Source organism: Electrophorus electricus, chromosome 15 (assembly GCF_041902795.1).
Source record: "Electrophorus electricus isolate QZ-2024a chromosome 15, ASM4190279v1, whole genome shotgun sequence".
Classification (NCBI taxonomy): Eukaryota; Metazoa; Chordata; class Actinopteri; order Gymnotiformes; family Gymnotidae; genus Electrophorus; species Electrophorus electricus.
Genome location: NC_137511.1, coordinates 5,307,501 through 5,320,928, shown reverse-complemented (window position 1 = coordinate 5,320,928; position 13,428 = coordinate 5,307,501). Strand labels below are relative to the sequence as shown.

Sequence of the window (13,428 nt, the reverse complement as noted above, 5' to 3'; positions counted from 1 at the left end):
TGACAAACCTCCTTGCTTTAGTCCAGGTGGGACGACTCATAAATCGGAGCAGGCCGGGGTGGCTGTCTGCGAGTCGAGTAGGCTCGCGTGGATGTAAATCCTGTTTGCTTGGAGCGGACGCTGCTTTGCCTTGACATAACTAAATTCAGTTCCTTTGGGCGCTCCTTTCCTGAAGGAATGAATTGCTCCCCTCTGATAATTGTGCAGCTGAAAGCTGGGAGGGAGCTGAGCCAGGTCTGTGGAACATGAGCACCTCTCTTGTTTCGGGGGAAGATGGGTGAGATGGCACTGTGGAAAAAGGCTTGAGCCCCGGGTTTTGCCACAGCCCCCTCAGACAGAATTCTGGCATGGAACAAGACAGCACGGCAGAGCACGGCAGGCACTGAGTCTGTCTCAAGAAAAAGAGAGATCCGTTTTGCAGATCTGTGAGAGAGAGAGAGAGAATTCTTGTTGGAGCTGTTTGTCTGTTCTCCTTTGATGATTTCGGCTATTTTTTGTCTTTCACACAGAGGAATCTTTCTCTTAAAAATCCATCTCTTAAAATGAGAACAGTTTGAACTTCCATCCACAATATTATCCAATTATGGATTAAGACAGCTGCAGCCTGACATCTGAAGATGAAAGTGATCTGCGCTTTGCTTCCGAATGGTGTTGATAAATTCATCATCCTGTTGAATGTGTGCATTTGTATTTGTTTGAGACTTTGCTGGCCACCATGCATCTATATAACCATGTCTTTTGTGGTTGTTTGTGTGTGTGTGTGTGTGTGTGTGTGTGTGTTTGTTTTTGTTTGTGTATGTGTGATTTGCAGGCATTGCCATCGCCAGTGCGCTGATTGACACCTCCCAGCAGAAGCCCCTGGACTTCAAAGAGAAGAGTCAGGGCATGAAAAACCGCAAAGCTCTGCCCATGACTCACCAGGGTACATGTGTGTGAGGAGAATGAGGCCTTGGCGGCTGCCCTCGTTGCCAGGGCTCTCCTCCACTGGAGCGTCCTGCTCTTCTCCACCATTACAGGCCACGCTTCCACAGAGAGGCCCCTAGCCATGGGGTTGAATTAGGTGGCAGAGTGCTCCACCCCCTCCCCGACACATCCACACCGTCACACTGGGTCCCACACTCCTCGCCCCTGTCAGCACCTGAGCCTCACCTTTTCTCCCCATGCTACCTCTGCCCTTCACTGATGTCTGACTGCTCTCGTCTGCATGTTCGCTGCAGGCTTCCTTCATCTAAGCCTGAAGTTCTTTCCATCGTCACCAGCCCCTGAGCCCCATCTGCGCTCATTTTAGCTTCTTCCGTGACTTCTTGACTGCACTCAGCAGACCCTGTCTAGCTGCATGGTAACCACCACCAGCTCTCGAGCTTTGTTGAACTGCGGTCAGCCGGAGGGCCTGGCCGGCTGACAGCTCCCATTCGCAGCCTCAGAAACCAGCCAGGTTCTGACATGCTGCTGACCTGCTTTGTACTTTATCCATGAACAAATTTGTCCCCATACTGGGGCATCGGAGCAGAGGAAGTGTATAATACATGTTAAATTATGGACTATTGATGATATTGTATATTGGTCTAAAATTCACTTGTTTGCTTGCCAAGTAGACAGTCTGTGTTTGCTAAAGAGCTTTTTAATCACATTGAAATGCATTTATACTCTTAGGGACCTTTTATTTAAAATCCAACAAAGAGAAAGTCTGCCATACCTAGCACAGCAAAGCTATTAGGTTTGTGTAAGCTAATGATGTTCTACTGCTGGTCTTCTAAGATTTCGAAGAAACAAAACACTTCGTTCAATTAAAAAAAAAAGTTATTTGCTAGCTAAGTTTTCAAGTTTCATTTGTCAGCTATTCTGGCAGAGCTTTTGCATGAATTGCACACTCAGTGCTTTAAAACGGTTTGCAAGTTGTCACAAAAAGATTCTTTATACAGTTTGGTACAAGAGAATGGTGTGGAGAGTACAGCCATTCCTACTGTGCCAGAAGTAGCTATGGAGCATTAAACTCTGGTAAAGAGGGCTATGCAGGAAACTCCAAGAACTGGAAAATTAGATGTCAAAAATTGGTCACAAAACCAATTCCAATGAGCTGGTGAACCCTAAATGATGAAACTGGAAAATATTAGAAAGGTATGTAAGGCAGGAACTCGTTGTGTTTGCTGTATAGTACTCTTGTTATATAACACTAGGATTAGGAAACTAGAAAAGCTTCTGTTGTTACTGGTATATATAATTTCTTTTTCTTTGTTTTACTTTTCTGGAATGGCCTGGTACTGTTTCAGATGAGAGTTGAGTTGTTTAATAACTTTGCCGTAAAAGTTCATAATGGTATGTAATGGCTTTTTGGACTCTTAAGTTTCACATATTGTGAATGGAGAAGATGGCCTTTGGATGAGGGCGCCGTTCTCCCTCTCCCCGGTGTCTGCACAGCACTGAACCTCCTGCTCATGCAGCAAGCACCCTTTGATACCAGGCATGAGACAGCCCGCCCAAAGCTGTGTGAAGGCCAGAATGTGGCGGGGATCGGAGGGAGGCTGACTGAACTGCTTTATGGCCAGGATGGCGTACAGCACTCTTCCCCTCATGCGTTAGTGTTGCAAGGATCTGAACATGTGGGTCGAATGTGAATCGCTTCTTCTACATCTATCTATTTTAATGTTCTCATTTATTATTGTTTTTTGTTATTCTTTTATTTGCTGGTAAAAATATATTAAAAGGGCACATTTATGTAGGGCCCATCCTCTGTATAATACCCAAGGTGATGATGCTGATGAAGATAAACCATGTCTTTTACAATGTTTGTGAAAACGAAATAAATGTTGTTTTGTTTTGTTTTGATAACAGATTCCTGTGTAATACCTCAGTTGTAATTGCTTAGTCATTGGAGACTTGTAGCTCGCTTCAGAGACCCTTTTTTTCTTAATGTGTACAGTTGCAGTTTGCTGCAGCTGGTTCTATCAGACTTCTCTGGGCTTTTGTAGTTACTATTTGCAAGTCACATTTAGATATGAATTACATTTTGATTCTGTTTTGTTTGAAAAGCACCTGTGAATGAGAGTAGTTGTGTGCACTAGTACCAGTATATGGTCTTATTATGCAGGAATTGCTCACTGTAACATCATAGAAAATGAAAAGAAGCATTCATTCTTCAGTACATATCATTAATCTACAATGTATTTTAAAGATGGACAGAAAAATAAAATACTTGAATATTTGTAGGGCCAATGGTTTTTTTAAGCTCTGTTAACATTAAAGTGTTTTCTTAGGTGTCTCCATCTAGTTTGAGTCTAAAGGGTTTGCATAAGGTTGGGGGATGGGGAACGAAGAGTGGAATGTGGTAGGATAATGGAGATGGAGTGTTTTTTTGGGTTTTATTTGTGTTTTGTTTTTTTTTTGAAAGTGTGGTGAGAGTGTGTCACTAGCTGCTCCTCAGTCATTCTGCTCAGGTATGCCTATGGCCCAGAGTGACAGACTAAACGAGCTGTCACCACTGACTAATGTCTGTAAACACACTCTGGGGAGTAGTGTGAATAACTCAATGCAGATCTGCGTGTGTGTATAAGAAAGAGGATGCGTGTAAGGACGCGTGCTGGCTGTCACCGGAGAATGACAGGATTTCTGGAACATTCTACTGTTTCGAAGGCTTTAATTTGCAAGGCCAGCTAGCTACACTTGCATTGTCCTGCTGCCTCAGGAATCAGCTGTGACCATTTACCGTGATATAATTATTTTACTGTCTGGACACTGGAGTTTGAACTTGAACTTTACACCTTGAGATTATTTTTTACAAGGTATGTTAATGCACGATTGGATTGCATGCTTCTATTAATTTACACATTAAGACAATGACGAGGGTTGTATATTTTCTCTCTTTCTCTCTCTCTCTTTCTCACATACACACACACACACACACACACACACACACCCTCGCTGGAAGGGGATGGTGGGGTTGGGGGGAATAGCATTTCCATGAGGATGAATTTGTCAGCAGAGGTAGTATAACTCATGGGAAGTGTATGTTCAGGGCAACCGTGTGGGGTGAGGGATGCCCCATGTTCTTTATTGCTTTCGCTGGGCAGGAGGAGCAGACTGTAAATCAAGGTGTCTGCAGCTAACATTAAGAGATATTAATGAGTGTGTGGCTTCCTGGTAATACAGAGGAAGCCACAGAGATTGAGTGATGACACAGATGTATCGTTCATCTTTATGATGCCTGTGCTGCACAACGACATGAATATCTGTTCCACTCCCACTAGTAAGTGCAACTATCAACCTTTTTCAAAAGGAAATGGCTATTTGTCCATTTGTAAAGCAAATCGGTGAATTATCTGAGAAAAGGTATTGTAGGGCAATGAATAATTATGTAGAAGGCATTGTAAGCTGGAGTACTTTTATTCAAAGCACCCTGTAGGGAATCCATGTGAAATGCCATCATCTTGTTGAACTGTATTTTACCTGGGAGCACTGGCAAGCTATATTTTAAGTCAGTTACAGAAAAGTTCTTCATAATCATGTTCCCCTTCCCCGGGTTTAGATGCTTTTCTCTGGAGTGTCCTTTCTGCACACATTCTTAGCTTGACCTTCGTTCCGCTTTGTTTTCTGCAACTTAACTCTGGGGCTTTTCAGTTGAACTTCTATTGGGGGGGGGCTTTTGAGTTAAGCCCTACTCTCTGGACTCAAGATCTGACCCTGCCAGACAGACGGCTGCCCTGCTGGCGCTCTCGTTCCCATGCTGACATTTCCTTCATCCAGTTGGTCATTTTTGCTGGTAGACAATTCCATAGACAGAGCTGCTGTGATCACAAAGGCTTTGCTTGTCCTGTATTAAAGAGCCCCGTGATGAGCATGGAGACCGTGCGGCTGAAGCCGTGGCACTCCCCAGCTCTCCGGCCCGGTCGTTCCTCACCTCTATACTAGCACACTGTCCCCTGTCACTTTCGGCTGTGCGGTGACTTGCGTCTGGTCCCAGATCTGTGGGCCCCTGCCTCCTGCCAGGACCCCCGGTCCTTTCTGTAGACTCGTGGCTTTTTGGAGCAATGGATTGCTTGATGCTGGAGCTCCTGTTCCTTCTGGAGAAGCGCGGGTAGCTTCGACTAGCCCGTCTCCCCTGTTTAAAATCATGCCTGTTGATGTCTGAGATGGAGATTTTTGTGAGTCACTTGTGAGCTGCCTTTTAGATGCATCCATTTGACAAATCTATGCCTCCAATTGTAGAGTTTCAAAGGTTTAGATGGAGCTTGTGAATTTATTCATAGCTAAAGTCAGAACAATTGCAGAAGTGTCATGCCATATGTGTTGCATTTTTCTCCATTATTGCACTCACATCCCTCTCCTGGTCCCTTAGCTGTGAGTGTTCTATAATTGTCGTCTGATCTTCTGTAGCCATTCTCATGAAGTGGCTGTAGCTGCTCTTATCACACATAAAAAGGCTTTCTGTGACTCATATAAACACTGTCTCCCATTCCCTTTTGTTTCTTTGCCTTCCAAGTAATTTTGTTTTTCTCCGTTTGTGCCAAGCACACTCTCCGTGGGTCTTCTGCTGAAGCATCTCTCCGTGGAGAGAGTGGCAAGCCGCGTCGCACCTTTCAGTTCGAGTTTGAAGGAGCGAGGTCGCACGCTGTCAACGTTATCGGTCAGTCAAATCATTATCCAGGCTTATTACCTACACCTGTCGCCAGCTTTTAAGGAAATTTCCTCCATGCAGCCTCTCTGGCCTTCTCCCATCTCAGCTACACACCCTGACATTTACCACACACAGTACGACAAAAGGAAGAGAAGAAAAAGAGCAGGGTAATGATGCTGGAAGTGGCACTTTTTTTGTGAAATGTTAAAGGTGAGTGTTGAGGCAGGGGTTAGAAACGCTTTCTCAGGGAGAAGGTGATATTGTGAGGCACCAAGGTCAGAGGTGAAGTAATTAGATATAATTTCCTCTCTCTGAGCAGACGGTACACTCTGATTACATTGTCTCTTCTCCTTGGCTCTTTTCCTTTATATGGAGGAAGTCATTATTTTGGGGTGGGTCACTGTCTCATTCAGCTCCAACATTTATGCTGTTGCTATGATATACATGTACAAAGGAATGCATTTCTTTTTAATCAGTGTTGCTTTCTTATTGAACGGTTATCTGAGACAGACCAGACACCCTGCTCATAACATTATTCATTTATTTGCTACCGTATCATTTGGCTTTTCATTGGATTTCGCAGCTCATAATGTGCTTGATGCATATCTGTGAAGCTGTGTAATTACAGTCAAGCATTTGAACTCCTCACAATAGACTTCTAAGATCATATTAAATCTTGCCTCCTACTGTCTCTTTCCCCCGATCCTGCCATATGAGTTTAGCATAAATACGTTTTTCATTAAAAAAAAAAAAAAAGCTGTTTGTGCGCATCTTTCAGTAAAGCCTTAACTGCTGCTTTTGGTCACGTGCACAATCAATATGTAATGTTTAGTGCCTGACATTTAGTTAAAATTGAAAGGACCGCACTAAATTCTGGCATTCCAGGTATGTGATGAGGACAGGGCATTGTCCTTGTGTGATGTCCCTGGTGGAGCAAACCCATGTGATCTGACTGACAATCACTCCGTGGCCCTATTATCACCTAATCCTGCCTGCTAGGAGTCCAAGGAAATCCAGCCTGATGAGCATTGCAGGAACAGAGACACTGAGATAGGAAACAGTCCTCCACGGCGCAGGTGGACGGCTCGGGTAACAGAGCCCTAAGGCGTAGAGGATCTAGCGCTGGAAAACTCAATCTATGTTTGTTTTCTCTGGCCTGAAAGGTCAGTGTCAGCAGTGCTGTGTCCTTCCCTGAAGGTGAGGATTGCTGCACGGCTGCCAAAATGCACCTGCTCGACGCTCGCGGATGTTTGCGATGCTGCGTTGCCGTAATCATGCAAATGTCATGAGCCTCTTCTCGGGGCTTTTTTACCATCCGTGGTGATCCGTTTTATGTTATTAGCATACGCAAACATTGCCACCACCTAAACAAGCTTTTTGCAAATTTAAGCTTTTTTTTTAAATTTATTATTATTATTTATGTTTTTTAAAAGTGCCATAGAGGAGGTACGATTTGAGTCATCCGTCAATCTGATAGGACGCCACGGCAACACAGCGTTTTATGATCCCCCATTTAAGTGTCAACCTAAATGTTGTAAAATGTAATGTTCTGAAAATACTGCATAGACTGTCAGGGTATACCACATTTGATCAGCACTCCCTCCCCTTCTGCCCTGAAATGAAATCACTATGCAGAAACGACTCGTAGAATAGTTCCCTTAAATCAATGCTCTGATGGCTTCACGCCTTGCTCGCCAAGCCAAGCAGATGGACAGTTGTAGTCCATTATATGAGAAATGTTTATGTCTACTAAAAGTAGGGTAGCTGCACACTATACATACAGGTTGTCTTCTTTAGTTTTAGTTTCTAATCATTTAAGTTGGAGCAACTTTGTAGTTTGAATACCCGTCACATCAGAATGTATTAAATAGAAAAACATAGTTTTAAGTATTTTTAAAAAAAAAGATTGAATGAGTTCCTTTGACTTATTCAGTGTATTTTCAGTCTCTTTGCATTGCTTATAGCCCCTTTAAACGTTTATTCATTTTTTTTTAACAGTGAGTTACCACAACAATGCCGAAATGCCTTTAGAGCACCTTATATAAGAGAGAAACCATATTCACTTATTCTACAACACATTTTACATATGAGTACACTAGATTGATCAACCTTTTGTATGCTTTTCTGCAGTTCAACACTCATGTACACTGTTGAAACAATATATCTCACGCAGCAGTGGTGATATGGCGTAGATGTACTAAATTTGTGATTAAAGTAAGCATCATAAACAAAGGATGGAATTTTACAGGTAATTAGCCATAATGGATTTCACCCCTCCTCAAAAAAGTGGTGCTAAACAATCCACTATAAGAAAATGACCCTTGAGTATCACGTAATGATTTTTGAGAGAGTCCGTAATGGTAAGAGAGCTCTGCAGGTTTCAGAAGGCTTGTCTGTCTGTCTGTCTTTCTTGTGCTGGGTGCTCGCCTTTTTACCCAGAGGTGTGTGTGTGTGTGTGTGTGTGTGTGTGTGTGTGTGTGTGTGTCAGGCCATGCTTGAGCCAGCCAGGGCGGGTGATGCCTGCTCCTCTTCAAAGAGCCAGTGAACTACATTAGTTGGCAGGAGCTTTTCTGAGTGGTGGGACTCTGATTCCAGTAAGGACGGATGAACACATGAGTTTATGAGCGCTTCTCTGATACCACCAAATACGGAAATGAAAATGGTGGTGCCTGTTCCCAATAGCTGGAAAGTACTCAGTGGAGGGGCATCCCAACACGTTTTGCGAACACGGTTTCTTCCGTAACTTCTTTTCAATAGTCCGTCTGAAGGATAAAGTGGAAAGCCATCCTTACGCAATACTGGGAACTTTGGATGAAAAGCTCCTCCAGGTAACGTCCTTCCACTTCCATTTCAGTAACTCCATCTCCCTCACCCCTGATCCCCCATCAGTCATAAAGGGAAAGCGGCTTTAGCACACGTAGACGTCACACCTCGCACAGCGTGGCTTGCAGGACGGTGAGGAACACGGCGGAGCGGTGGGTATGGGGCAGGGGTTGTCCGCGGCCTCTCGGGTCGCTACAGCAGTGGCGCCCCGGGAGGCAGGAGCCGCAGAGCGCAGAGGACCCCCAGCAGCAGCCCGTGGACCTCCCCGGGGACGTCCGTGCGGCCCGAGCCCCCTGCGATGGCGTTGAAGCTGCTGGGGTTGGCCAGAGGAGGGTCCTGGGTCGAGGCAAAAATAAGGCAAAAGGAGCTGAAGTGCTGCTGTTTTCTAATCCGATTAGGTGGGTTTGGTATTTTAATATTTTTCCGTCTCTGGTAAATAAGTGGGTATTACAATGAATATTACATTTTGTGTGATTCAACTGGAAAAAGAACTGTTGATAAGAGACGTCGCGTAATGAGCCGTCCTTACCACACACAGAACATCTGACGTGGCGTTTGTCTTTAGTTTCTGTGCCTGGAGGGAAAGAGGAGAGAGCGCAAATGAAGCTGCATGAAATATTCATTTCCACCGAGACCCAGGAGAGTCGGGAGCCACGTTTGCCTCCCCTCTGTAGTCTGGCTACGGTGACAGGTTGCCTTTCAGTCCACAGCAGCTTGTCCAGCAAGGCAACGATCTGCTCTTACCAGAGGGAGCAAAACCTTTATCATGATAAGCACTACAAGTACCACGTATACACTAGTGCAGTAAACTCTGGCTGGGCCTACCATTCACAAATCGATCTGCGGAGTGTGTGAGGTGTTTCTGCAGCAGGGCCTGTATTAATGCAAATGACGGACCCGTGCATTATTATGCCTGGTTTATGAAAGTTTGCTGTGCTATTCCCCTTCATCCTCACAGGGTGCTGGGATTGGTGGCATGATAAAGTGATTCCAGAGAGAGAGAGAGAGGGGGGGGGAGTTTAGCGAGTATAATAGAGAGAATGGAACTAATTCTGGGGAATAGGATTGTAGGAAAGAATGATTAATGACCTCCTAGGAGGTCTATCCTGCTGAAGAAACTGTGCCCACTAATAAATCATATTATCACTATTAAATTAATATGATGTGTTGTAAAGGTATGGGAGTATATCTAATGCAATCGGATTGGACTGTAAAGGTCTGCACATTTGGACGAGAATAAAGTGTATAAGCATACATACACAGAGATCTGTCTCTGGAAAGTCTTTATAGAGCAGTAGGCCACAAAGAAACAACTGGAATTAAAGCGTGTGCTTCTCAGCTCTGTCTCACGCTGCTCACCAGGCTTGGTCCAGTCATAGGAGACAGACTGGGGGCAGGGGGCAGGTATGGTGATCTCAGGGGCATCAGAGAGCTGCTGGTGGGGGGAATAATATTATGGGGGTATCGTTGCTCCTTAAGGGTGCGATAACTAATTAGGCGTAACATGACAACTCTGATGTATCTGATTTCAAGCTGGAGGGGTTGTGTGCGTGCGTAGTAGTGTGTGTGTGTTCCCACTGTCACAACCCACACCCATCAGTCAAAAGTGAGCCATTGTCTCCCAGTGACTCCAAGCTGGAGAGTGAAGGGAATTACACGTAAGTGTATCTGCAAACCAGTTACTCGCAGTTTGTGAACTGACTGCCACGTCCCTCCTACCTGCAGGCTTCCACAGAAGCTGTAGATGGGGTCGTCGTTGGTGTCCAGGGCGTTGGAGAGGACGGGGTCATCCAGTGCATTAGACGCCCTGTCCCGTCCTCTGTGCGGGGTGTTAGGCTGGGGTTGAGTCGGAGACATGGGAGGCTGGGGCTGCCACACCCCAACATCTGTGCCGTTACCAAAAGCCTGGATTGCGTTTCCTATATGAGGAGCAGACGTACCCACCGGCAAAGGTTAAAATGCAGCCCACGCAGGGTGTGCTGAAGCAGGAATTACATTCATCTCTGTTTGTTTTGTGTTGGGTTAATATTAATAGGTTTGGTCCAGTCCATTCAGTGCCAGAGCTGATAAGCCGATAAGGATCCACACTCTAAAGAATCTCCAGGCTGGAGCTTTACTATTCAAACATCCAGGCCTCGGGAGTGTTGTTCAATCCGTAGATGATAAACGTGGGGACCATTATAAGGGAAATGCCTCTTTTAAAACTACTGTATTCTTTAAACCACCTTGAAAGGACACCCTTCTCTTTCCTTCCGTTTTTATTTATCCATGTAGGAGGATAAAGGACACGTGAGGCGTGCGAGACGTTTGTGGTCAGCACAGCAGGAGCGTTCTCTGACCTCTGAGAGCCAGGTCCTTCTTGCCATGTTGAGTTGCTCTGCAGTTCAGGAGCTTTTTACACCGATAGTGCTGCCTGATCTGGGGGCGGAGCCTGGGCTGCCTGCTACCACGTTTCCCTGGACTGATCTGGCGGCGGAACCTGGGCTGCCTGCTTCCACGTTTCCCTGGACTGATCTGGGTGCGGAGTCTGGGCTGCCTGCTTCCACGTTTCCCTGGACTGATCTGGGTGCGGAGCCTGGACTGCGTGCTACCACGTTTCCCTGGACTGATCTGGGGGCGGAGCCTGGGCTGCCTGCTAACACGTTTCCCTGGACTGATCTGGGGGCAGAGCCTGGGCTGCCTGCTACCACGTTTCCCTGGACTGATCTGGGGGCGGAGCCTGGGCTGCCTGCTACCACATCGTCCCTTGGCACAGCCAATAATCTTCTAAGTGGAATGAATGGTTTCATTCCAGGTGCACTGTGGAGACATAGTTTAATTATGTGATGTGGATGAGCCGTATCGGTTTTGTGCGAATTTCTACTTGTTTGAGAGTATTTATGCTGTCATCTTCATTTTAGATTTTATCTCTAAAGAGAGAGTGTTGATAGTTAAGTTGTGATATTATTTATGGTTATGCCATAACATGGTTGCTTTCTGGCGTGACAGACCTCTGTAGCTGCTCCCACAAGGCCAGTATATCATAAAGGAAGATACTCGTTCTCATCTCCTTTATGTCCAATCCTCTGCATCCTGTCTGTCTAAATGCATGTTTTTGGAACACCCAGTCCAAATAAATGCCTGTTTCCTGTTCATCTAAGATCAGACACCCGAATAACATTTTATTGCCTTTTCATGTCAGAGTCTCCACCAGTGTCCCCACTTTAGTGTGATTTCTCTGTCTCCCTGCTGTCTGCTCACCCATCGGTGGAAATAATACTCACTCACTAGGAAGCAATAAGTCTACATTCCAAACTGCACTTCATCTTATACAGGCCCTGTCAATCATAGCCCATGTGGCACTACCGACGACGCTGCCGCTAGACACAGAGCGAGCCGTCAATCAACCAGGAACGGACCTGTAGGAGGCCGCGCGCATGAGGAATTAATGAGAGGGGGCGGACTCACGGAGGCAGCGGTTGTTGGTGAACAGCTCCAGGAATTTGTCACACTCAGGCTTGCCGTTGCCACTGCTGCTGCAGTCACACCAGGGGGCGACACTGAGGCCTGGCGCGCGCAGGTAGTTTGGGGTCATCACGGTGCCTGTCACACCAAACGCAACAGGAAACAAAACAGTCCGCTCAGCTTCTTCTGCTTCTCTATGAAACACTTGTTCCAGTAGTGCTCATTTTGGTTGCTTGAAATGTCTGCCTAAAGGTCTTTTGATTAACCAAAATAACATAGACCTTTTATTTTTAAAATTTCCTGAATGTGTACACAAAATGAATTTTTGTAACCTCAGAATGTGCTCTTCAGTCATTTCTTCGCATATTTCTTAATGTGTTACCCATTTGACTGGGAGTTCCAGTAGACAAGATGTTTATTTTTAATTTCAATGACTAGGCCAAAACTCACCACAACACCTAAACCCTACTCAAGCATCCGATCATTTGGTGAATCCACCAGGAGGTGAAATAGATGGATATCATTACTTATATCAGTTATAAAACCCGAATCCCTTATGATACGTAGCTCAACAGCCTATTTAATTACAGTGTGCATGCAATGAATCATAACTAGCTCCATAAGGCCAGGGAACGCGAGGTGCAGAATTAACTATGCACCAGAGTCTGCAGAGCTAAAGGAAAATGTAAAGCACAGATGGCCTATTTTCTTCCACACCACTGTGCTTACTCTGCCTATATTCCACTTCACACAGTCCTTTTGTGCATAGTGTGCACAGAAGCCTCTGTGCTTATATCAACAAGGTTTGTGGGGGCCTTTTTGGATACATCTTCATGTCCGTGCTAAGAGTAGCTGCATCTGTGTAGGTGTTTCGTGAAGGTAGGCTTCCTCCGTTCTGTCTTGAGCAATCGGATTCGTTTGGCATTGAGAAGATAGCAGTGGAGTTAACAGTTCACACAGCTGTACCAAAACCTGTGCTGCTAAAACTGTATTTACCAACACGGTTCCCCTTTGAACTTCACTCACCTATAAGGCCGGAGTAAGCCAGCAGGCAATCGGCATAGCTCTCTTTCAGACAGCCAGATACGGAGCGTGCCTCAGGCTGGCAGTTGGTGAAGAAGTCGGCCAGGCGAGATCTGAGTGGCACACGCAGAAGTAAGGATGAAAAAAAAAAAAGGGCCTTCCCAAAGCACTTAAATTCTCTGGGCATTTCAGAACGCAAATGAGCCATTCCGTCCAACACCTCCATCCCCCCACACGACCCTGCACCCAGCCCTACCTGCAGATGTAGTTGGTCTTGCAGGCTGCTTGCAGGGCCAAGCAGTTGGGCTTCTCTTTGTCGTCGTATGAGCACGCAGGCACGATGGTCTGGCGGCGGCGTTCGGAGCAGGCCGAGGGGTCGCCGGCAGGGCATGAGCAGAAGAGCATGCCGTAGCTGTGCTTGGCAGGCACCTTGTCGAAGAACTGGCGCAGCGCCTTGTGGCATTTGCGCTTGTTGCACACCTCAGTGGTGGAGACGCGGTTGGTGCACGGGCCAATATAGGCCGAGC

The 13,428-nt window shown here is 45.8% G+C and overlaps 2 protein-coding genes across 3 annotated transcripts in view; one reads left to right on the top strand and one right to left on the bottom strand.

Moving 5' to 3' along the window:
* atrnl1b (attractin-like 1b) overlaps window positions 1-3,202 on the top strand; it is a 77,169-nt gene extending 73,967 nt beyond the window's left edge. The window contains exon 29 of the mRNA XM_027024846.3: window positions 812-3,202. Coding sequence (XP_026880647.2) covers window positions 812-936 — 125 coding nt within the window. The 3' untranslated portion in view covers window positions 937-3,202. The remainder of the gene's footprint in view (window positions 1-811) is intronic.
* Window positions 3,203-7,530: 4,328 nt separating this feature from the next.
* Window positions 7,531-13,428, bottom strand: part of gfra1b (gdnf family receptor alpha 1b) — a 19,546-nt gene continuing 13,648 nt past the window's right edge. For both annotated transcript variants that reach the window (XM_027029903.3, XM_027029902.3), the window contains exons 4-9: window positions 13,158-13,428; window positions 12,905-13,014; window positions 11,882-12,016; window positions 10,154-10,353; window positions 8,964-9,008; window positions 7,531-8,770 (exon numbers count right to left, since the gene is read on the bottom strand). The exon at window positions 13,158-13,428 is cut by the window's right edge and continues 81 nt beyond it. In XM_027029903.3, the coding sequence (XP_026885704.1) occupies window positions 8,627-8,770; window positions 8,964-9,008; window positions 10,154-10,353; window positions 11,882-12,016; window positions 12,905-13,014; window positions 13,158-13,428 (905 nt within the window). In that variant the 3' untranslated portion in view covers window positions 7,531-8,626. The remainder of the gene's footprint in view (window positions 8,771-8,963; window positions 9,009-10,153; window positions 10,354-11,881; window positions 12,017-12,904; window positions 13,015-13,157) is intronic.